Here is a 22,643-nt window from a genome sequence, read left to right as displayed (position 1 = left end):
TGTGTGTGGTGAGTGTGTGTGTGGTGAGTGTGTGTGTGGTGAGTGTGAGTGTGTGTGGTGAGTGTGTGTGTGGTGTGTGTGTGTGGTGTGTGTGTGGTGAGTGTGTGTGTGGTGAGTTTGTGTGGTGAGTGTGTGTGTGGTGTGTGTGTGTGGTGAGTGTGTGGTGAGTGTGTGGTGAGTGTGTGTGGTGTGTGTGTGGTGAGTGTGTATGTGGTGTGTGTGGTGTGTGTGTGGTGAGTGTGTGTGTGTGGTGAGTGTGTGGTGAGTGTGTGTGGTGAGTGTGCGGTGAGTGTACTCACCGGGGTGATGGTGGTGAGTGTGAGTGAGTGTGTGTGTGTGTGGTGAGTGTGTGGTGTGTGTGGTGAGTGTGAGTGAGTGTGTGTGTGTGGTGAGTGTGTGTGGTGAGTGTGTGGTGAGTGTGTGTGGTGTGTGTGGTGAGTGTGTGGTGAGTGTGTGTGTGGTGAGTGAGTGGTGAGTGTACTCACCGGGGTGATGGTGGTGAGGGTGGTGAGTGTGTGCGGTGAGTGAGTGTGTGGTGAGTGTGTGTGTGTGGTGAGTGAGTGTGTGAGTGTGTGGTGAGTGTGTGTGGTGAGTGTGTGGTGAGTGTGTGGTGAGTGTGTGTGGTGAGTGAGTGGTGAGTGTACTCACCGGGGTGATGGTGGTGAGGGTGGTGAGTGTGTGTGGTGAGTGTGTGGTGAGTGTGTGGTGAGTGTGTGTGTGTGGTGAGTGTGTGGTGAGTGTGTGGTGAGTGTGTGGTGTGTGTGTGGTGAGTGTGTGTGTGGTGAGTGAGTGGTGAGTGTACTCACCGGGGTGATGGTGGTGAGGGTGGTGAGTGTGTGTGGTGAGTGTGTGGTGAGTGTGTGGTGAGTGTGTGTGTGTGGTGAGTGTGTGGTGAGTGTGTGGTGTGTGTGTGGTGAGTGTGTGGTGAGTGTGTGTGGTGAGTGTGTGGTGAGTGTGTGGTGAGTGTGTGTGGTGAGTGTACTCACCGGGGTGAGGTTGGTGAGGGTGGTGAGTGTGTGTGGTCAGTGTGTGTGGTGTGTGTGGTGAGTGTGTGTGGTGAGTGTGTGGTGAGTGTGTGTGTGTGGTGAGTGTGTGGTGAGTGTGTGGTGTGTGTGTGGTGAGTGTGTGGTGAGTGTGTGGTGAGTGTGTGGTGAGTGTGTGTGGTGAGTGTACTCACCGGGGTGAGGGTGGTGAGGGTGGTGAGTGTGTGTGGTGAGTGTGTGTGGTGAGTGTGTGGTGTGTGTGGTGTGTGTGTGTGGTGAGTGTGTGGTGAGTGTGTGTGGTGAGTGTGTGTGTGTGGTGAGTGTGTGGTGAGTGTGGTGAGTGTGTGTGTGTGGTGAGTGTGTGGTGAGTGTGTGTGGTGAGTGTACTCACCGGGGTGATGGTGGTGAGGGTGGTGAGTGTGTGTGGTGAGTGTGTGGTGAGTGTGTGTGGTGAGTGTACTCACCGGGGTGATGGTGGTGAGGGTGGTGAGTGTGTGTGGTGAGTGTGTGGTGAGTGTGTGTGGTGAGTGTGTGTGTGTGGTGAGTGTGTGTGGTGAGTGTGTGTGTGTGGTGAGTGTGTGGTGAGTGTGTGTGGTGAGTGTACTCACCGGGGTGATGGTGGTGAGGGTGGTGAGTGTGTGTGTGTGGTGAGTGTGTGGTGAGTGTGTGTGGTGTGTGTGTGGTGAGTGTGTGTGGTGAGTGTGTGTGGTGAGTGTGTGTGTGTGGTGAGTGTGTGTGGTGAGTGTGTGTGGTGAGTGTGTGTGGTGAGTGTGTGGTGAGTGTGTGTGTGTGGTGAGTGTGTGGTGAGTGTGGTGAGTGTGTGTGTGTGGTGAGTGTGTGTGGTGAGTGTGTGTGTGTGGTGTGTGTGGTGAGTGTGTGTGTGTGGTGAGTGTGTGTGGTGAGTGAGTGTGTGGTGAGTGTGTGGTGAGTGTGTGTGTGGTGAGTGTGTGGTGAGTGTGTGTGGTGTGTGTGTGTGGTGAGTGTGTGGTGAGTGTGTGTGGTGAGTGTGTGGTGAGTGTGTGTGTGTGGTGAGTGTGTGGTGAGTGTGTGTGGTGAGTGTACTCACCGGGGTGATGGTGGTGAGGGTGGTGACCGCCCTCCAGGTGTTCGTTGCTGCTGGTGGAGCCACAGGACGACACGCTGGAAGCGGAACCCAGACGCTCTGCACACAGACAAAGGTCCCCCGTGTAGCCTTAACAGATTGTTGGGGCAAGTGCTGTTAGCAAGCAGCACCTATGAAGGCCGGCACGGCACACGAGGGGGTGGGGGGCAGCACCACGCCCAGCCACCTTTGTCTCCCCAAAGGTGGCAGCAAGCTGAACGGGGGGAAGGTAAGGGCAAGGCAGAGCAGGTGAGTAGAGAGAGGGCAGGTGAGGGGAGGTGAGGGCAGAACAGGTGAGGGAAGGGCAAGGCAGGTGAGGGCAGGTAAGGTGAGGAGAGGGCAGGTGAGGGGAGGTGAGGGTAGAACAGGTGAAGGGAGGGCAAGGCAGGTGAGGGCAGGTGAGGAGAGGGGAGGTGAGGGCAGGTTAAGAAAGGTAAAGGTAGAACAGGTGATGGCAAGGCAGGTGAGTGGCAGGTAAGGTGAGGAGAGGGGAGGTGAGTGCAGGTGAGGGGCAGGTGAGGGGTGGGTGAGAGGCAGGTGAGGGGCAGGTGAGGGGAGGGCAGGTGAGGGCAGGTGAGGAGCGGGCAGGTGAGGAGCAGGTGAGGGGCAGGTGAGGGCAGGTGAGGGGCAGGTGAGGGCAGGTGAGGGGCAGTTGAGGGCAGTTGAGGGCAGGTGAGGAGCAGGTGAGGGGCAGGTGAGGGCAGGTGAGGGGCAGGTGAGGGCAGTTGAGGGCAGGTGAGGGGCAGGTGAGGGGCAGGTGAGGGGCAGGTGAGGTGAGGTGAGGAGAGGGGCAGGTGAGGGGTGGGCAGGTGAGGGGCAGGTGAGGTGAGGGGCGGCGACGCACTCCGGTAGTAGTCGTTCTTGGCCACGAGGCTGCCCACGGGGATGGAGGCCATCGTCGCCACTCTCGCCGCCGTGCCCTCCTCCTCCTCCTCCTCCCCTCGTCTGCGGCGCCGTCTTCCTCGGCAAAAACGCAGCGCTAGCAGAGCCTGCACAGGAGGGATGGAGTGGGGGGGCGAGTGGGGGGGGGGGCGAGTGGGGGGGGGGGTGGACAAAAGGTGAGGGTTCAATTCAGTTCATTGATTAGGATTCACCCCGTGAGCCAATCGGCTCTTGATTTGGGTTCGACCGCGACAAGCGATACGATTACAAGATGCACCCAAAATTCATTGTGCACAAATCTAAAGATCACGTACGTAAACAATTACATCCTACAGAAAAAGCACACCACACGTCCCTGCTGCGTACAAAGAGTGCAGCGATGCAGCGTGGTTGGCATGGGCCCTGGCGCCAGGAATGCCATGGGGCCCGCTGTCAAATGTACCACCGCCCCCCCCCCCCTCGTCACAGCGGGGTTATCAAGCGGTGTCTCCGGTTTCCCCCTGGATCGTCCGCTCGATGAGAGGGCAGCTGCCGTCCCGGGGAGATCTGCCAGGTCTCAGCCGAGACACTGGAAGTGCCGGTTGCTGTCAGTTGCGTAATGATAATGATCTCTCCATTCATAATCAACGTTTTTGGGTTTAGATGGCGTTATTTATAAATGTGTCGTAACCCTCCACCACCCGACACGGACAATCAGTAAAAAAGTGTCACGTTGACAAAAGACGAAATAGTTCACTGCTTTAGCCCACCGGTGTGTTGAAGCGTGAAACCACAACATTTACAATTTGAGTAGCACGACGTTTCGCTGGTAATCTGGCGAATTGCCCGATGATGCTGGATGCAATTACCAGCGAAACGTCGTGCTAGTCAAAACTTGTAAATGTTGTGGTCTCGCGCTTCAATACACCGGTGGGCTAAAGCAGTGAACTATTTATCTTTTGTCAACGTGACACTTTTTTACTGATTGGCCGTGTCGGGTGGTGGAGGGTTACGACACATTTATAAATAACGCCATCTAAACCCAAAAACGTTGATTATGAATTAAGGATAATTAAGGGTAGGGTGAGTGGTACGAAAAGGGGGCATGGTCAAGAGTTTTGGTTGCTGTTAGGTTCGGGCCGAGTTCGTGGGAGGAATATGGTTATGGTCAGGACTTCGTGTTAGGGGCAGACTTAGTGGTAGAAACAAGGTCAGCGTTGGTCAGCAATATGGCTTAGGTTGCGGTCAAGAGTTCCGAGTTAGAAGAAAAGGTGAGGGTTCGAGCTAAGGGTAGTTAGGGCTCGGGTCAGGATTAAGGTCGGAGTTAGGATGAGGGGTTAAGGGCAGAGGGAGGGTTATGGTGAGTGTTTAGGTCAGATTTCGATTTAAAGCTTTCGTGACTGCAGGGATTCATCTTCTTGGTTCTTTCGGTAAAGTCACGTAGAATGGAAATAATGAAATAATACAAATAAAACATTATCATATAATAAAAATATGTTATTATGTTTCATTTTTATTATTTTATTATTTACATTCTACGTGACTTTACCGAAAGAACCAAGAAGGTGTTTAGGTCAGGGTCAGGGTTCAGAGTGCAGGCGATACGCTAGAGCGGCGTGCCTCACCGCCAGGCCCGAGTGGGCCACTGTTGGGCCCCTGGGGGCCTACAGTGCGGCCCTCTGACGTGCAGTCCTCCGCCGACAATACGCAACGAATTTGAAAACGCCACCCTCCCCCCTCCATCATCATCGTCGTGCTGTTGTCAAGCCCACAATGGTTTCAAATGATGTGGCGGCAGCAGCCCTCGCATCAGTTCAGTTTATTTTGAAGTACCCTGTAGGCCAGGCATGTCCAAAGTGCGGCCCACGGGGCAATCACGGCCCGCGGGCACATTTCATACGGCCCGCAGCTTCGGTCTTATAACGTGTTAGTTATGGCTCGCCAGCTCTGTCGGAATAAATACATCGTATACAACTCATGGAAATGTAAGGTGTTCTATACAGTTTGTTCAACGTTATCAGACTGAATGAAAGGCAGAATTGCGTTTGTAGACTTGTTCCCGTCTGCACGAGTGGCTCATATTTGGTTACATTGTCATTTGAAAAATAAAGGTAATTGTGGCGATGAAAATTGTTTTACAACGGTGTGTGTGTTTACCACGTGACTTTTGTGGTTAAAGCAATGTCAGAAGGAGCTATTGGCCCCCGGGCATCTTCACCTTATCAAATGTGGCCCTCTTTGCAAAAAGTTTGGACACACCTGCTGTAAGCCAAGAAGCTCTCGAATGCGGGTTTCATCGACAGAAAGCCTCGGATCCCTGGCAGACGCACTGATTGTGGCTTATCATGCCCCCCCCACCCCCCCTGAAAATGAGTTAAGAAGAGCGCTAGTCTAGAAAGAATGTGGTTCTTGCTGCTGCTGCTGCTGTTGTTGCTGTTGGAGTTGGCACCGTTGAGGTTGGGGTGAGATGGAAAGTCACCCAAACCGTGCCCGGGTCGTGATGTAACCAGCGTCTGGTCTGATCGGGAAACCCGAAACAAACACCCCCCCCCCCAAATTTGATACACACATACACACACACATACACACATACACACACACACATACAAAGACAAATATCCCCCATATAGCCTTAACAGACTGTAGGGGCGAGTGCTGTTAGCGAGCACCTATGAAGGCCGGAACGGTACACGAGGGGGTGGGTGGCCAGCTCCACGCCCGACCGCCTTTGTCTCCCTAGTGGTGATGTTTACACACCGCACCAGGTACTCATTTAAGGCTGAGTCGACCTAGGGGAGGCCCAGGACCGGTTCAGATAATCGTCACTGGTGTTGGCCGTGAGCGGGAATCGAACCCGGGTCGCCAGGTTCATAGCGCAGCGCGCTAACCGCTACACCACCGCTCCCCACACACACACACACGTACCCATACACACACACATACCCACACACCCACACTTACACACGACAACACACCCACACGCACACACCCACACGCACACACCCACACGCACACACCCACACACCCACACGCACACACCCACACGCACACACCCACACGCACACACCCACACGCACACACCCACACACCCACACTTACACACGACAACACACCCACACGCACACACCCACACGCACACACCCACACGCACACACCCACACGCACACGCACACACCCACACGCACACACCCACACGCACACACCCACACACGCACACACACACACGCACACACCCACACGCACACACCCACACGCACACACCCACACGCACACACCCACACACCCACACGCACACACCCACACGCACACACCCACACGCACACACCCACACGCACACACCCACACGCACACACCCACACGCACACAACAACAACAACAACAACCGCCATTCGCCACTAAGTGGCGGTGACGTCACCACGACGCTTGTGCCAGGCCATGTGCACCCTGAGGCCACGTGAATTGTCGAACGCCCGCTGGCAGGAGGTCACGGGGCAGACCCAGGTGCCACGGGTCGACTGACCGAGATGACCGAGATGACTGGCTGATGCACCACCTGTGCCCCCTACTGTGCCAACTTGCTGTGCCTTAGCCACCCGGCGCTCCGCTCGTTGTTGTGAGCGTCGCTCCTCCGCCCTCCGTTGTTGTTGGAGGGCGACTGCCTCCAACTGCCCAGTAGCGTCCTTCACGAGCCTCCTCCACTGAGGCCGATCTTGACACCGCTGGTACCAGTCATCGGCAAGTCCACTCAGCTCCACGTCCTCCTGTACCACATCACTCCATCTCTTCTCTAGCCCGTGCCGCGCCCGTTTAGCCCCCTCGATCCGGCCGAACAAAAGCTGTTTAGGCATACGGTGGCTGGGCATGCGGGCTACACGACCCAGCCAACGCAGCCTTGCCTGCCGGAGGAGCTCACTGATGGGACTTTGCCCAGATCTTTCAAGGACTTGTGAGCTCCTCACACAATCCAGCCTGGTTAAACCCAGGATGGATCGTAGGCAGGCCAGCCTAAATGTTTCCAACCGGCGAAGATGCTCCACTAGGGGGGTCCATGTTTCGCAAGCGTAGAGAAGGGAGGGAATGACCGTGGCCGAGAAGACCTGAAGCTTCGTGCGGAGCGACAGACCAGGTAGCTTCCACACAGCGTTACGCAACCGATGAAAAGATATTGCCGCTCGACTGATTCGGAGTGAGACCTCTGCTGATAAACTGGAGCCGGTCATAAGCACACTGCCCAGGTATGGGAAACTCTACACTCTCTCCACAACTGCTCCATCACCGATTGGGAGTTGTGGGGGTGGGGTGCCCGATGGTACAAAATACCCAGGCAGGTGCTTAGTTTTGGTGGGGCTGATGGTAAGGCCCCACCTCTTAGTGGCACGCTCCAGTCTCAGCAGCAGCGTCTCCAACTCCTCTTCTGAATGAGCAGCTATTACCAAATCATCGGCATACATAACGTGGTTGACCAATAGGGAGCCATCCCTTGATCGCACCCGGGCGTCGATCAGCCTCCCATTATATCTGTACCAAATGGTAATTCCCCTGGTACAGCTATTGAAGGCTTCACGAACTACGCAGTCGAAATAGATGTTAAATAATGTGGGAGCCAGAGGACATCCCTGTCGCACCCCAAGGTGTACAGGGAAAGGCTCCGACTCCCGGCCACGTAGTTTTACCCGGGCCTGCTCACCATCATGAAGGTCCTTAATGATCGTGAGCAGAGGGTCAGGGACTCCGAAAGCACGAAGAACAACCCAGAGCCCAGTCCTACTGATGGTATCATAGGCCTTGACCAGGTCAATAAAGCAGAGATGTAGGTCTTTTTGGAATTCCCTACACCTCTGCTGGAGCAGGCGGACAGAAAATATGGCATCTGTGCAGGACCGCCCTTTCCTGAAACCGCATTGGGGCTCCGCAAGCCTCTCCTCAGCGTGCCTAGCAAGGCGATGTTGAATAATCCTTGCCAGGACCTTACCCGGCACACTGAGGAGTGAGATGCCCCTGTAGTTGTTACAGTCGGTACGGTCCCCCTTCTTAAAGAGGGGGACCACCAGGGCATCCTTCCAGTCCTGCGGAACCCGTCCAGTGGTCCAGACTGTTGTTATGATGTCATATAGGGCAGTCTGTGCACAAACGCCACCCTCCCTCAGCATTTCGCTTGGGAGATCATCTCTGCCCGGTGCCTTCCCTGGTCTCAGACTCCGGATCGCCCTCAGTACTTCCTCAACAGCTGGCACCTCAGCCAGCCACTCACAGGGGGTGACCTCTTCCAATATTTGAGGCACCGCAGCCTCAGCAGGGTTATCCCCACTTTGTGCCATGATGTTTTCCTGGCTGAGAGATTTTCCCTCCCCCAGGACCTCGCAGAAATGCTCAGCAAATCTGCAAACCTGTTCCTGGGGGTCGGAGATTGGATCACCGTTTTTTCCTCTAATGATGGTAATAGGTGTGGCGCTGCAGGTTACTTTTTTGATGGAATTAAATAGTGATTTGTGATCGCGGGCCACTGAGGCAGACTCCATCTCCTCAGCAACCTGCGACCACCACCTATCCTTACAGCGCCTTACGGCTCTCCGAACCTCCGAACGAAGGCTGCGGTAAACCTCCTCATTCTCTGACATGGGATGCTGTAGGCGATGAGAGTGGGCCTGTCGCTTTTTCTCAATTAACCTGAACACCTCCTCTGTCAGCCAGGGTTTCTGAGGAGGTCTGGACCGCGTACCCAACGCAGCCATTGCAGCTGCATGAGTCACAGTCTTAAACCTCGCCCATTTACCCTCGATATCAGGTGGAGTGGGGGACGATGCCAACCCCAGCTGCAAGCAATGATGAAATTCTCACTTGCAACTTTCATCAGCTAACTGAGACCAGGCCACTTTTGGTTTGAATGGGGTCCTGGGTGTACACCCACCACCGGAGTGGAAAAATGGCAGGCGCATACAGATGACTAGTCGATGGTCAGAGGGCAGATCAGCTCCACGGTAGGTCCTGGTGTCAAGGACATGGGCTCGCATCCGCTGGTCCGTCACTATGTAGTCCAGCAGATGTTCTTGCTTGGACCCGGCATGTATCCATGATGTTGTGTGGATGCGCCGATGCCGGAAGAGCGTGTTGGTAATTACAAGCCCATGGGCTGCACAAAAATCTAGCAGCCTTCTACCGTTATTATTGAGCTGATCTGGCCCATGCCTTCCAATCACTCCAGACCAGGTGCCAGCATCATGACCAACTCGGGCATTGAAGTCACCCAACAAGATGACTCTGTCCCGAGTGGCCACTTTAGCCAGCACCTGTGACAGGAGGTCATAGAAAGCGTCTGACTCATCGGCTTTGCCTGCATCCCTCCACGGATGTTCGGTGGGGGCATAAGTAACCACGACCACCATTCCTCGCCTCTGGTTGATGGGAAGGCGAGCCCAAAGTAGCCTGGGGCTTACAGCTTCCCACACCTCACCGCCACGCTCCCACGCCCCCTTCATTCTTTTGTTCAGAAGAAGAGCCACACCCTGTTGTTTGGCAGTCTCCTGCCCCGAGTAGAGGACTGTCCACCCCTCATGGTGGCAGGAGCCAGAACCGGTCCACCGGACCTCCTGAATGCCACAGAGATCCAGGCGGTACCGGTCCAGCTCCCGACAGAGGAGTGGCAGCCTCTCCTCCGCAGTGAGCGTTCGAACATTCCACGTGGCCATCCGCAATGGTTTTTCGTTGTTTCTGGAGGAGCCCCGAGGATGAAAATTCAATCTCCTGGCTCCGCCAAATGGGGTTTGGCCAGGAGACGTCATAAAAGCCTGACCCCCCGGGGCCTCCGGCACAAGCTTATTAATTACACGCACACACGCACACACCCACACGCACACACGCACACACCCACACGCACACACCCACACGCACACACGCACACACCCACACGCACACACCCACACGCACACACCCACACGCACACACCCACACACCCACACACCCACACCCACACGCACACACCCACACGCACACACCCACACGCACACACCCACACACCCACACACAAAGACAAAGATCCCCCCCCCCCCCACCGTATAGCCTGCACAGACTGTAGGGGCAAGTGCTGTTGGCGAGCAGCACCTATGAAGGCCGGCGCTGTGGCACACGAGGGGGGTGGGTGGCCAGCACCACGCCCGGCCGCCTTTGTCTCCCCAGTGCTAGCGATGTTTACACACCGCACCAGGTTACTCATTTGAGGCTGAGCCGACCTAGAAGGGGGGGGGGGGGCAGGACCGGTTCAGATAATCGTCACCGGGTGTTGGCGGCCGTGAGCGGGAATCGAACTCGGGTCGTCGGGTTCGTAGCGCAGCGTAGCGCTAACCGCTGCGCCACCGCTCCTCACGTACACACACAAGCGCACAGACACACGCGCACACGCCTCGCAAACATCCTGCAGTTACATAATCGTGTACGCCACCTAACAGACTCAACGTGTCCGCACACAGGCAGTGTCAGGCACACACACCCCGCGTGTCGCCAGTAAGATGCCGCAGGGGCAAGTGCTGCTACACCGACCGCCTTTGTCTTCCCAGCGCTGATGCTTACACACGGCGACAGCGGTACTCATTTAAGGCCGAGTCAACCCAGGGGATGCCCAAAACCCCCACCGGTTCAGATGTCACTCGACGCCGACGTTAGCCGTGGCCGAAAATAGAAAATTCAGGGGTCGTCGGGTTCGCAGTGGAGTGCGCTAACCACTGCGCCACCGCTCCCACTGCATTCTAAAACTACCCCAGCAGCAGCTGTCGTTCACAAGCTGACGGTGATGACGCCGGAGGTCCTGTGCCAGGCTAGGTGCACCTCGCACACTACTGATCGAAACAGGCCGGGCCAGAGCCACGCCAAACTCGAGCCGGCTCAGAGCCAGAGCCACGCTTGATCTCGAGCCGGCTCAGAGCCAGAGCCAAGCTTGATCTCGAGCCGGCTCAGAGCCAGAGCCAAGCTTGATCTCGAGCCGGCTCAGAGCCAGAGCCAAGCTTGATCTCGAGCCGGCTCAGAGCCAGAGCCAAGCTTGATCTCGATCCGACTCAGAGCCAGAGCCAAGCTTGAACTCGATCCGACTTAGAGCCAGAGCCAAGCTTGATCTCGAGCCGACTTAGAGCCAGAGCCAAGCTTGATCTCGATCCGACTCAGAGCCAGAGCCAAGCTTGATCTCGAGCCGACTCAGAGCCAGAGCCAAGCTTGATCTCGAGCCGACTCAGAGCCAGAGCCAAGCTTGATCTCGATCCGACTCAGAGCCAGAGCCAAGCTTGATCTCGAGCCGACTCAGAGCCAGAGCCACGCTTGATCTCGAGCCGACTCAGAGCCAGAGCCAAGCTTGATCTCGAGCCGACTCAGAGCCAGAGCCAAGCTTGATCTCGAGCCGGCTCAGAGCCAGAGCCAAGCTTGATCTCGAGCCGACTCAGAGCCAGAGCCAAGCTTGAACTCGATCCGACTTAGAGCCAGAGCCAAGCTTGATCTCGAGCCGGCTCAGAGTCAGAGCCAAGCTTGATCTCGATCCGACTCAGAGCCAGAGCCAAGCTTGATCTCGAGCCGACTAAGAGCCAGAGCCAAGCTTGATCTCGATCCGACTCAGAGCCAGAGCCAAGCTTGATCTCGAGCCGACTTAGAGCCAGAGCCAAGCTTGATCTCGAGCCGACTTAGAGCCAGAGCCATGCTTGATCTCGATCCGACTCAGAGCCAGAGCCAAGCTTGATCTCGAGCCGACTTAGAGCCAGAGCCAAGCTTGATCTCGAGCCGACTCAGAGCCAGAGCCAAGCTTGATCTCGAGCCGACTTAGAGCCAGAGCCAAGCTTGATCTCGAGCCGACTCAGAGCCAGAGCCAAGCTTGATCTCGAGCCGACTCAGAGCCAGAGCCAAGCTTGATCTCGAGCCGACTCAGAGCCAGAGCCAAGCTTGAACTCGATCCGACTCAGAGCCAGAGCCAAGCTTGATCTCGAGCCGACTTAGAGCCAGAGCCAAGCTTGATCTCGAGCCGACTTAGAGCCAGAGCCAAGCTTGATCTCGAGCCGACTCAGAGCCAGAGCCAAGCTTGATCTCGAGCCGACTTAGAGCCAGAGCCAAGCTTGATCTCGATCCGACTCAGAGCCAGAGCCAAGCTTGATCTCGAGCCGACTCAGAGCCAGAGCCAAGCTTGATCTCGAGCCGACTTAGAGCCAGAGCCAAGCTTGATCTCGAGCCGACTCAGAGCCAGAGCCAAGCTTGATCTCGAGCCGACTCAGAGCCAGAGCCAAGCTTGAACTCGATCCGACTCAGAGCCAGAGCCAAGCTTGATCTCGAGCCGACTTAGAGCCAGAGCCAAGCTTGATCTCGAGCCGACTTAGAGCCAGAGCCAAGCTTGATCTCGAGCCGACTTAGAGCCAGAGCCAAGCTTGATCTCGAGCCGACTTAGAGCCAGAGCCAAGCTTGATCTCGAGCCGACTTAGAGCCAGAGCCAAGCTTGATCTCGAGCCGACTTAGAGCCAGAGCCAAGCTTGATCTCGAGCCGACTCAGAGCCAGAGCCAAGCTTGATCTCGAGCCGACTCAGAGCCAGAGCCAAGCTTGAACTCGATCCGACTCAGAGCCAGAGCCAAGCTTGATCTCGAGCCGACTTAGAGCCAGAGCCAAGCTTGATCTCGAGCCGACTTAGAGCCAGAGCCAAGCTTGATCTCGAGCCGACTCAGAGCCAGAGCCAAGCTTGATCTCGAGCCGACTTAGAGCCAGAGCCAAGCTTGATCTCGATCCGACTCAGAGCCAGAGCCAAGCTTGATCTCGAGCCGACTCAGAGCCAGAGCCAAGCTTGATCTCGAGCCGACTTAGAGCCAGAGCCAAGCTTGATCTCGAGCCGACTCAGAGCCAGAGCCAAGCTTGATCTCGAGCCGACTCAGAGCCAGAGCCAAGCTTGAACTCGATCCGACTCAGAGCCAGAGCCAAGCTTGATCTCGAGCCGACTTAGAGCCAGAGCCAAGCTTGATCTCGAGCCGACTTAGAGCCAGAGCCAAGCTTGATCTCGAGCCGACTTAGAGCCAGAGCCAAGCTTGATCTCGAGCCGACTTAGAGCCAGAGCCAAGCTTGATCTCGAGCCGACTTAGAGCCAGAGCCAAGCTTGAACTCGAGCCGACTTAGAGCCAGAGCCAAGCTTGATCTCGATCCGACTTAGAGCCAGAGCCAAGCTTGATCTCGATCCGACTTAGAGCCAGAGCCAAGCTTGATCTCGAGCCGACTTAGAGCCAGAGCCAAGCTTGATCTCGAGCCGACTTAGAGCCAGAGCCAAGCTTGAACTCGAGCCGACTTAGAGCCAGAGCCAAGCTTGATCTCGATCCGACTTAGAGCCAGAGCCAAGCTTGATCTCGATCCGACTTAGAGCCAGAGTCAAGCTTGATCTCGAGCCGACTTAGAGCCAGAGCCAAGCTTGATCTCGATCCGACTCAGAGCCAGAGCCAAGCTTGATCTCGATCCGACTCAGAGCCAGAGCCAAGCTTGATCTCGATCCGACTCAGAGCCAGAGCCAAGCTTGATCTCGATCCGACTCAGAGTCAGAGCCAAGCTTGATCTCGAGCCGACTTAGAGCCAGAGTCAAGCTTGATCTCGATCCGACTCAGAGTCAGAGCCAAGGTTGATCTCGATCCGACTCAGAGTCAGAGCCAAGCTTGATCTCGATCCGACTCAGAGCCAGGCTCCCAGCCAGGCTCAACTCGAGCCGGCTCCCAGCCAGGCTCAGCATTTCCACGAGGCTGAGCCCGAGCCGCTGGGAAGCAACTGAGCGGCTCAAGCTTGAGCCGATCCGAGACAAAGGTCACCCCTATAGCCTTGGCAGACTGTGGGGGCAAGTGCTGTTAGCGAGCAGCACCACGCCCGGCCGCCTTTGTCTCCTCAACGGCGATGTTCACACATCGCACCAGGTACTAAATCGGAGGCTGAGTCGACCTAGGCGAGGCCCAGGACCGGTTCAAGATAATCGTCACCGGGTGTTGGTGGCCGCGAGCGGGAATCGAATTGGGTTCGTGGCGCGGCGCGCTAACCGAAGCGCCACCGCTCCCCACAATTGCATACCGTGTACCAGAGGTGTGGACTCGAGTCATGTGACTTGGACTCGAGTCAGACTCGAGTCATGAATTTGATGACTTGCGACTCGACTTGGACTTGCATAACAATGACTTTGTCCCACCTCTGAGATGTGGACTCGAGTCATGTGACTTGGACTCGAGTCAGACTCGAGTCATGAATTTGATGACTTGCGACTCGACTTGGACTTGCATAACAATGACTTTGTCCCACCTATGAGATGTGGACTCGAGTCATGTGACTTGGACTCGAGTCAGACTCGAGTCATGAATTTGATGACTTGCGACTCGACTTGGACTTGCATAACAATGACTTTGTCCCACCTATGAGATGTGGACTCGAGTCATGTGACTTGGACTCGAGTCAGACTCGAGTCATGAATTTGATGACTTGCGACTCGACTTGGACTTGCATAACAATGACTTTGTCCCACCTATGAGATGTGGACTCGAGTCATGTGACTTGGACTCGAGTCAGACTCGAGTCATGAATTTGATGACTTGCGACTCGACTTGGACTTGCATAACAATGACTTTGTCCCACCTATGAGATGTGGACTCGAGTCATGTGACTTGGACTCGAGTCAGACTCGAGTCATGAATTTGATGACTTGCGACTCGACTTGGACTTGCATAACAATGACTTTGTCCCACCTATGAGATGTGGACTCGAGTCATGTGACTTGGACTCGAGTCAGACTCGAGTCATGAATTTGATGACTTGCGACTCGACTTGGACTTGCATAACAATGACTTTGTCCCACCTATGAGATGTGGACTCGAGTCATGTGACTTGGACTCGAGTCAGACTCGAGTCATGAATTTGATGACTTGCGACTCGACTTGGACTTGCATAACAATGACTTTGTCCCACCTCTGCCGTGTACACACACACACTCAGGGCTCGCGAACGTCCTACAATTACGTAATCACGAACACCACAAGCACAAAGATCCCCCGTGTCGACAATACGAGACTGTCACCAGACCGACCGCCTTTGTCTCCCCAGCGCCGATGACTACGCAGAGCGATACTGGTACAGTAACTCATCTGAGGCTACAAAGCTTCCCCGTATAGCCTTCGCGGACTGTTGGGGCAAGTGCTGTTGGGGCAAGTGCTGTTAGAGACACAGACTCGTGTACAGAGACACAGACTCACACACACACACAGAGACAGACTCACACACACAGACACAGAGACACAGACTCACACACAGAGACACAGAGACAGAGACTCACTCACAGACTCACACACAGAGACACAGAGACACACACAGACAGACTCACACACAGAGACACTCACAGAGACACAGACTCACACACAGAGACACAGACTCACACACACAGACACAGAGACACAGACTCACACACAGAGACACAGAGACACACGCAGAGACACAGACACACTCACAGAGACACAGACTCACACACAGAGACACAGAGACACAGAGACACACACAGAGACACAGACTCACACACAGAGACACAGAGACAAACACAGAGACACAGACACACTCACAGAGATACAGACTCACACACAGAGACACAGACTCACTCACAGAGACACAGACACACACACAGAGACACAGACACACACACAGACACACACACAGAGACACAGACTCACACACAGAGACACAGACTCACTCACAGAGACTCAGACACACACACAGAGACACAGACACACACACAGAGTCACTCACAGACTCACACACAGAGACACAGACTCACACACAGAGACACAGACTCACTCACAGAGACACAGACTCACACACAGAGACAGACTCACACACAGAGACACAGACTCACACACAGAGACACAGACTCACACACAGACACACAGAGACACACACACAGACTCACACACAGACACACAGAGACACAGACTCACACACAGAGACACAGACTCACACACAGACACACAGAGACACAGACTCACACACAGACACACAGAGACACAGACTCACACAAAGACACAGACTCACACACAGACACACAGGGACACATTCACAGAGACACAGACTCACACACAGACACACAGAGACACAGACACACACACAGAGACACAGACTCACACACAGACACACAGAGACACAGACTCACACACAGACACACAGAGACACAGACTCACACACAGAGACACAGAGACACAGACTCACTCACAGAGACACAGGGACACACTCAGAGACACAGAGACACAGACTCACACACAGAGACACAGACTCACACACAGAGACACAGAGACACAGACTCACACACAGTGACACAGACTCACACACAGAGACACAGACTCACACACAGAGACACAGACTCACACACAGAGACACAGACTCACACACAGAGACACAGACTCACACACAGAGACACAGAGACACAGACTCACTCACAGAGACACAGGGACACACTCACAGAGACACAGAGACACAGACTCACACACAGAGACACAGACTCACATACAGAGACACAGAGACACAGACTCACACACAGACACACAGAGACACAGGGACACACAGACGCACACACAGACACACAGAGACACAGACTCACACACAGAGACACAGACTCACACACAGACACACATACACACAGAGACACAGACTCACAGAGACACACAGAGACACAGACTCACACACAGAGACACAGACTCACACACAGACACACAGAGACACAGACTCACACACAGACACACAGAGACACAGACTCACACACAGAGACACAGAGACACAGACTCACACACAGAGACACAGACTCACCCACAGAGACACAGACTCACACACAGAGACACAGACTCACACACAGAGACACAGACTCACACACAGAGACACAGACTCACACACAGAGACACAGAGACACAGACTCACTCACAGAGACACAGGGACACACTCACAGAGACAGACTCACACACAGAGACACAGACTCACACACAGAGACACAGGGACACAGACACACACACAGACACACAGAGACACAGACACACACACAGACACAGACACACACACAGAGACACAGACTCACTCACAGACTCACACACAGACACACAGAGACACAGACACACAGACACACAGAGACACAGAGACACGTGCAGATACTTACGGACACTCAGGCGAGGTGCACTGTCTCACTGTCTCGGTGTCTCATCCCCTACTGATCTCAGTCATCACTCGGCGTGCCCAGACCACGCCCCTTTCCACCCAGACCACGCCCCCTTTCCACACAGCCCACGCCCCTTTCCACCCAGACCACGCCCCTCTCCACCCCCCAGACCACGCCCCTCAGACCCCGGCTCCTCCCATACCAGCGTGCGTGATTGGTCGCAGCGGTCACGTGCCCGACTCTTGAGTCCACCGCATAGCAACAGCAACGTTCAGGGGGCAGCCGTGCGGTCACGGGGGGTCACGGGGGGGTCACGAGGTCACGCAGACATTTAAAGAAAATTAAATTCAAATGTTTACAACCCAAACGGCTCAGGGGTCGTCCATAAATGACGTCACGCGATTTTGGACGATTTTTGACCCCCCCCCCTCGTCACACGGCGTCACAAAAAGTCAGACCCCCCCCCTCAAATATGACGTCACAAAGCTTTGCCCCCCCCAAAAAAAAACATGCTTCAAATCGCTTTAAACTATTGTCATTGTAGTGCGTATTACTGGTAGGAACCTTCTGGTTACACCAGCCCACAGGGGATTATTGTATCCGTCCGTCCGTCGTGCATCCAAAAATGGGAGGGGTGGGGCTGGGTGGAGAGGGAAGGGTGGGGAGGGGCTGGGTGGGGAGAGAGGGGCTGGGTGGGGAGGGTGGGGAGGGGCTGGGTGGGGAGGGGCTGGGTGGGGAGGGGAGGGTGGGGAGGGGCTGGGTGGGGAGAGAGGGGCTGGGTGGGGAGGGGCTGGGTGGGGAGGGTGGGGAGGGGCTGGGTGGGGAGGGGCTGGGTGGGGAGGGTGGGGCTGGGTAGGGAGGGGAAGGTGGGGAGGGGCTGGGTGGGGAGGGTGGGGAGGGGCTGGGTGGGGAGAGTGGGGAGGGGCTGGGTGGGGCTGGGTGGGGAGGGGCTGGTCACCCCGTGGTGCCCTTATAAAACTCAACGTTTAACCTACTCACGCCGGCTTGTGCCCGCCCTCACAGTCGGCCATATTTGCGGGATACACCACGCCGCCGTTGACCCTGCAGGCCATTGACCGAGCAACCCAACGTTCCTACCAGCTCCCTCCGCAGCAGGAATGTGTTTAATGTGGCGCTGCACTCTGATGTTGAAGGAAAAAAAAAACATTTATTAAAAAAGTCTATTTAATTAAGTAGAACGTGTTGTCTGTATTTATTTAAAGTTGCGCATTTGATGTGACGTCACATTTCTCAAACCCCCCCCCCCCTTCGTCACACATCGTCACAAATGTCTGACCCCACCCCCCCTCCCCAGGTAAGTGACGTCATTTATGGACGGCCCTTTAGGCTGTGTAATGATATGGCCAGGTTCTGTGTCGTGAGAGCTGGGAATGATTGTGTATTGTCTGCGTTATTTACTTAAATGTGACTCAGGTCACCGTTGCATGAATTGGCAATGTTTCACGAGTATAGTTGTGATAATTGAATTGGCTGGTCAATGTTTATGAACGCTTCATTACACAACCACGAACGGGGGGCCTTTCTTCACAACCTTTGAGCCACCCTCTTGGCAGCAGAATAACGCTCGATCGCTGCCACCAATGGTAGCCAATGTGAACAATGATTTCATGTGAGAAGTTCATCTCTCGATCGCAAATATGTTTTACGGTTCAAAACAAACTCAGTACGTTCCGCAATCAATAACACTGCGTGCCTGTGTGTGTGTGTGTCGCCTTAAAAGGGAAAAATGCATATAATAGGCAACGTTTCGGGCAATGCCCCTATTTCATAGCACGTAAATAGAGGCGGGAGTTGAGAGACAGAGTGTGTGATACGGGCTGGAGACCCCACGTGTTTGTATCAATGTGGGTCAGAGGTCGCAAACGGATTTTGATTCCTTACCCGTACCCGGCCGCACCAGGGTCGCAAATGGGTACCCGTACCCGGCCGGCTACGGGTAGCCGTTTGCGACCCTGGTGCGGCCGGGTACGGGTACGGCTTCCCGTTCCCTACCCATACCCTACCCGAAATGAGTGACAACCGGTTACTCACCAGTGACTCACGGCCTACCCGTACCCGTACCCGGCCGCACCAGGGTCGCAAACGGCTACCCGTAGCCGGGTATCGGGTAAGGTACGGGTATCGGGTACCCGGTTGCGACCTCTGATGTGGGTCCTGATGAGAATTACATCAATGTTGATGTGCCATTTTATTTATGGACTACCGTGTGGCGTTATCTTGGTGTGGTCTGCGACTGTTTTGTTGTTGTTGTTGCTGCTGCTTCGCCCACATTTACACAGCGGCCAATGTTGAAGTAGTAACTCATTTGGAACGTTTTTGTTCACGTGACAAACCTTACTAATTGGCTGTGTCGGCCGGGCGGTGGTGGGCTTGACGACACAATTACATTCACGCGATTTAACCCAAAACACATTCCTGCGGAGGGAGCTGGTAGGAACGTTGGGTTGCTCGGTCAATGGCCAGGGTCAACGGCCAGGGCGTGGTGTATTCCGTAAATATGGCCGACTGTGAGGGCGGTCACAAGCCGGCGTGAGTAGGTTAAACGTTGAGTTGTATAAGGGCACCACGAGGTGACCAGCCCCACCCAGCCCCTCCCCACCCTTCCCTCCCCACCCTCTCCACCCAGCCCCTCTCCACCCAGCCCCACCCCTCCCATTTTTGGATGCACGACGGACGGACGGACACAATAATCCCCTGTGGGCTGGTGTAACCAGGAGGTTCCTACCAGTACTGTTTGTGTTATACTGGTAGGAACGAAGTGGACCAGACCACCAATAGATTAATGTGTCCGTCCGTCCGTCCACGTTTGTCCGTCCGTCCGTCCGTCCGTGTTTGTCCGTCCGTCCGTGTATCAACATCGCCCCCTACTGCAAACACTTGGCATGACCCTGTCCGACAAGATGGCCGCCCGCTCCCCCTGCGATCTGTGAATTAAACAAGATGGCCGTCGCTTCCGGCGCATCACGGCAAAACTTTAAACTTCGCTTCAAAATTACTTTACTGAAACGCAGCACGTTTATTTAAAAAATTATTTTACTGAAACGCAGCACGTTTTTTTAACACAGAGACAAGAAACATTTATTAACACAGAGACGAGATACATTTAATCGCCTTATTTGTGCACGAAAAGCACGGCGCGAGGCCTAGTGCGGCAGGCTTCGCGAGGCCTAGTGCGGGAGGCTTATTAACACAGAGATGAAACGCAGCACGTTTATTGTTGTTGTTGTGCATATTGGCAGTGGTGCCTGACTCGGCTGAATCTGCAGCCCGGCAGCGGCAGAGCAGAGGCAACGAGAGGCCTCGTCGCTGCTGCTATTCACTCGCTTATAGTTCTACCGTGTTCACTACATCTCTGTCGTGTTCACTACATCTGCTGTGTTCACTACATCTCTGGCGCGTTCACTATCATCTCTACATCTCTGTCGTGTTCACTATCATCTCTACATCTTTGTCGTGTTCACTACATCTCTGTCGTGTTCACTATCATCTCTACATCTCTGTCGTGTTCACTATATCTCTGTCGTGTTCACTATCATCTCTACATCTCTGTCGTGTTCACTACATCTCTGCCGTGTTCACATCTCTGCCGTGTTCACCACATCTCTGGCGTGTTCACCACATCTCTGCCGTGTTCACTACATCTCTGCCGTGTTCACTACATCTCTGCCGTGTTCACGACATCTGCTGTGTTCACTACATCTCTGTCGTGTTCACTATCATCTCTACATCTCTGTCGTGTTCACCACATCTCTGTCGTGTTCACCACATCTCTGCCGTGTTCACTACATCTCTGTCGTGTTCACTACATCTCTGCCGTGTTCACTACATCTCTGCCGTGTTCACTACATCTGCTGTGTTCACTACATCTCTGCCGTGTTCACTACATCTCTGCCGTGTTCACCACATCTCTGCCGTGTTCACTACATCTCTGCCGTGTTCACTACATCTGCTGTGTTCACTACATCTCTGCCGTGTTCACTACATCTCTGCCGTGTTCACCACATCTCTGCCGTGTTCACTACATCTCTGCCGTGTTCACCACATCTCTGCCGTGTTCACCACATCTCTGCCGTGTTCACCACATCTCTGCCGTGTTCACTACATCTCTGCCGTGTTCACTACATCTCTGCCGTGTTCACCACATCTCTGCCGTGTTCACCACATCTCTGCCGTGTTCACCACATCTCTGCCGTGTTCACTACATCTCTGCCGTGTTCACTACATCTCTGCCGTGTTCACCACATCTCTGCCGTGTTCACCACATCTCTGCCGTGTTCACCACATCTCTGCCGTGTTCACCACATCTCTGCCGTGTTCACTACATCTCTGCCGTGTTCACCACATCTCTGCCGTGTTCACCACATCTCTGCCGTGTTCACTACATCTCTGCCGTGTTCACTACATCTCTGCCGTGTTCACCACATCTCTGCCGTGTTCACCACATCTCTGCCGTGTTCACTACATCTGCTGTGTTCACTACATCTCTGCCGTGTTCACTACATCTGCTGTGTTCACTACATCTGCCGTGTTCACTACATCTCTGCCGTGTTCAGCCACAACATCTTCTAGCCACAAGCAAACAGAGGCGCCTTGGGGTCCTGTTCTGTGTGAAGCCCGGATCATGAGACCAAGGTCCACTGCTGTGCACACCAGAAATCCGTTGAAGGGACCTCAGAAGTAGTTCTTTGCTGTCCAGCTCTGTGGGGGCCGGTTTCTATTGCGGAGGGCTGCAATGCTGTTTAGAGTTTTCGAATCTCATTTGACACACATGCCTTTCAACTTAATTTGGAGCTTTCGTGACTGCAGGAATTACTTTTTGGTTCTTTCGGTAAAGTCACTTAGAGAGAGAAAATAAAAAGGGAATAATTTTTTTTTCTCTTTCTACGCGACTTTACCGAAAGAACCAAAGAGTAACACGTTCCTTCGTCTGTTTACATATTAATACAAGTCACCCAACATATGTTTCATGTTTTTGTAGCTTAATTTTGTTATCGGGCTAATCTGCACCACCCGACTTATGTTTGCGCAGTACTTTAGATTTCTCACGTGACGACGCAGTTATTTTCTTTCCATTACCCCAGTGCGGTCCATCCCATTTGCGGATTAACTGCGCACCTGAGATTTTGACGTGAATCAATACTGGTAGTCACCTCCTGGTGACACCAGCCCACGGGAGATTATTCTGTCCGTCGTGCAAATATGGGAGGGGTGGGTGGGGCAGGGTGGAGAGGGGAGGGTGGGGAGGGGCTTGGTTGGGAGGGTGGGGAGGGGCTGGGTGGGGAGGGTGGGGAGGGCTGGGTGGGGAGGGTGGGGAGGGGCTGGGTGGGGAGGGTGGGGCTGGGTGAGGAGGGGCTGGGTGGGGAGGGTGGGGAGGTACCGGGAGGGGAGGATGGGGAGGGGAGGGGAGGGGCTGGGAGGGGAGGGTGGGGAGGGGCTGGGTAGGGAGGGTGGGGCTGGGTGGGGAGGGTGAAGAGGGGCTTGGTGTGGAGGGTGGGGAGGGGCTGGGTGGGGAGGATGGGGAGG

The 22,643-nt window shown here is 54.7% G+C and overlaps 2 protein-coding genes across 3 annotated transcripts in view; one reads left to right on the top strand and one right to left on the bottom strand.

Moving 5' to 3' along the window:
- Positions 1-17,206, bottom strand: part of LOC144940884 (pancreatic progenitor cell differentiation and proliferation factor A-like) — a 19,181-nt gene extending 1,975 nt beyond the window's left edge. The window contains exons 1-3 of the mRNA XM_078867378.1: positions 17,100-17,206; positions 2,930-3,074; positions 2,050-2,145 (exon numbers count right to left, since the gene is read on the bottom strand). Of these exons, the coding sequence (XP_078723504.1) occupies positions 2,050-2,145; positions 2,930-2,981 (148 nt within the window). The 5' untranslated portion in view covers positions 2,982-3,074; positions 17,100-17,206. The remainder of the gene's footprint in view (positions 1-2,049; positions 2,146-2,929; positions 3,075-17,099) is intronic.
- LOC144940615 (translocating chain-associated membrane protein 1-like) overlaps positions 1-22,643 on the top strand; it is a 443,732-nt gene that overhangs the window by 288,955 nt on the left and 132,134 nt on the right. The gene's annotated exons all lie outside the window — the stretch shown is intronic.

This window comes from Lampetra fluviatilis, chromosome 23 (assembly GCF_964198595.1).
Source record: "Lampetra fluviatilis chromosome 23, kcLamFluv1.1, whole genome shotgun sequence".
Taxonomy (NCBI): domain Eukaryota; kingdom Metazoa; phylum Chordata; class Hyperoartia; order Petromyzontiformes; family Petromyzontidae; genus Lampetra; species Lampetra fluviatilis.
The sequence above is the reverse complement of the archived record's forward strand: the minus strand, read 5'-3'. Positions and strand labels throughout refer to the sequence as shown.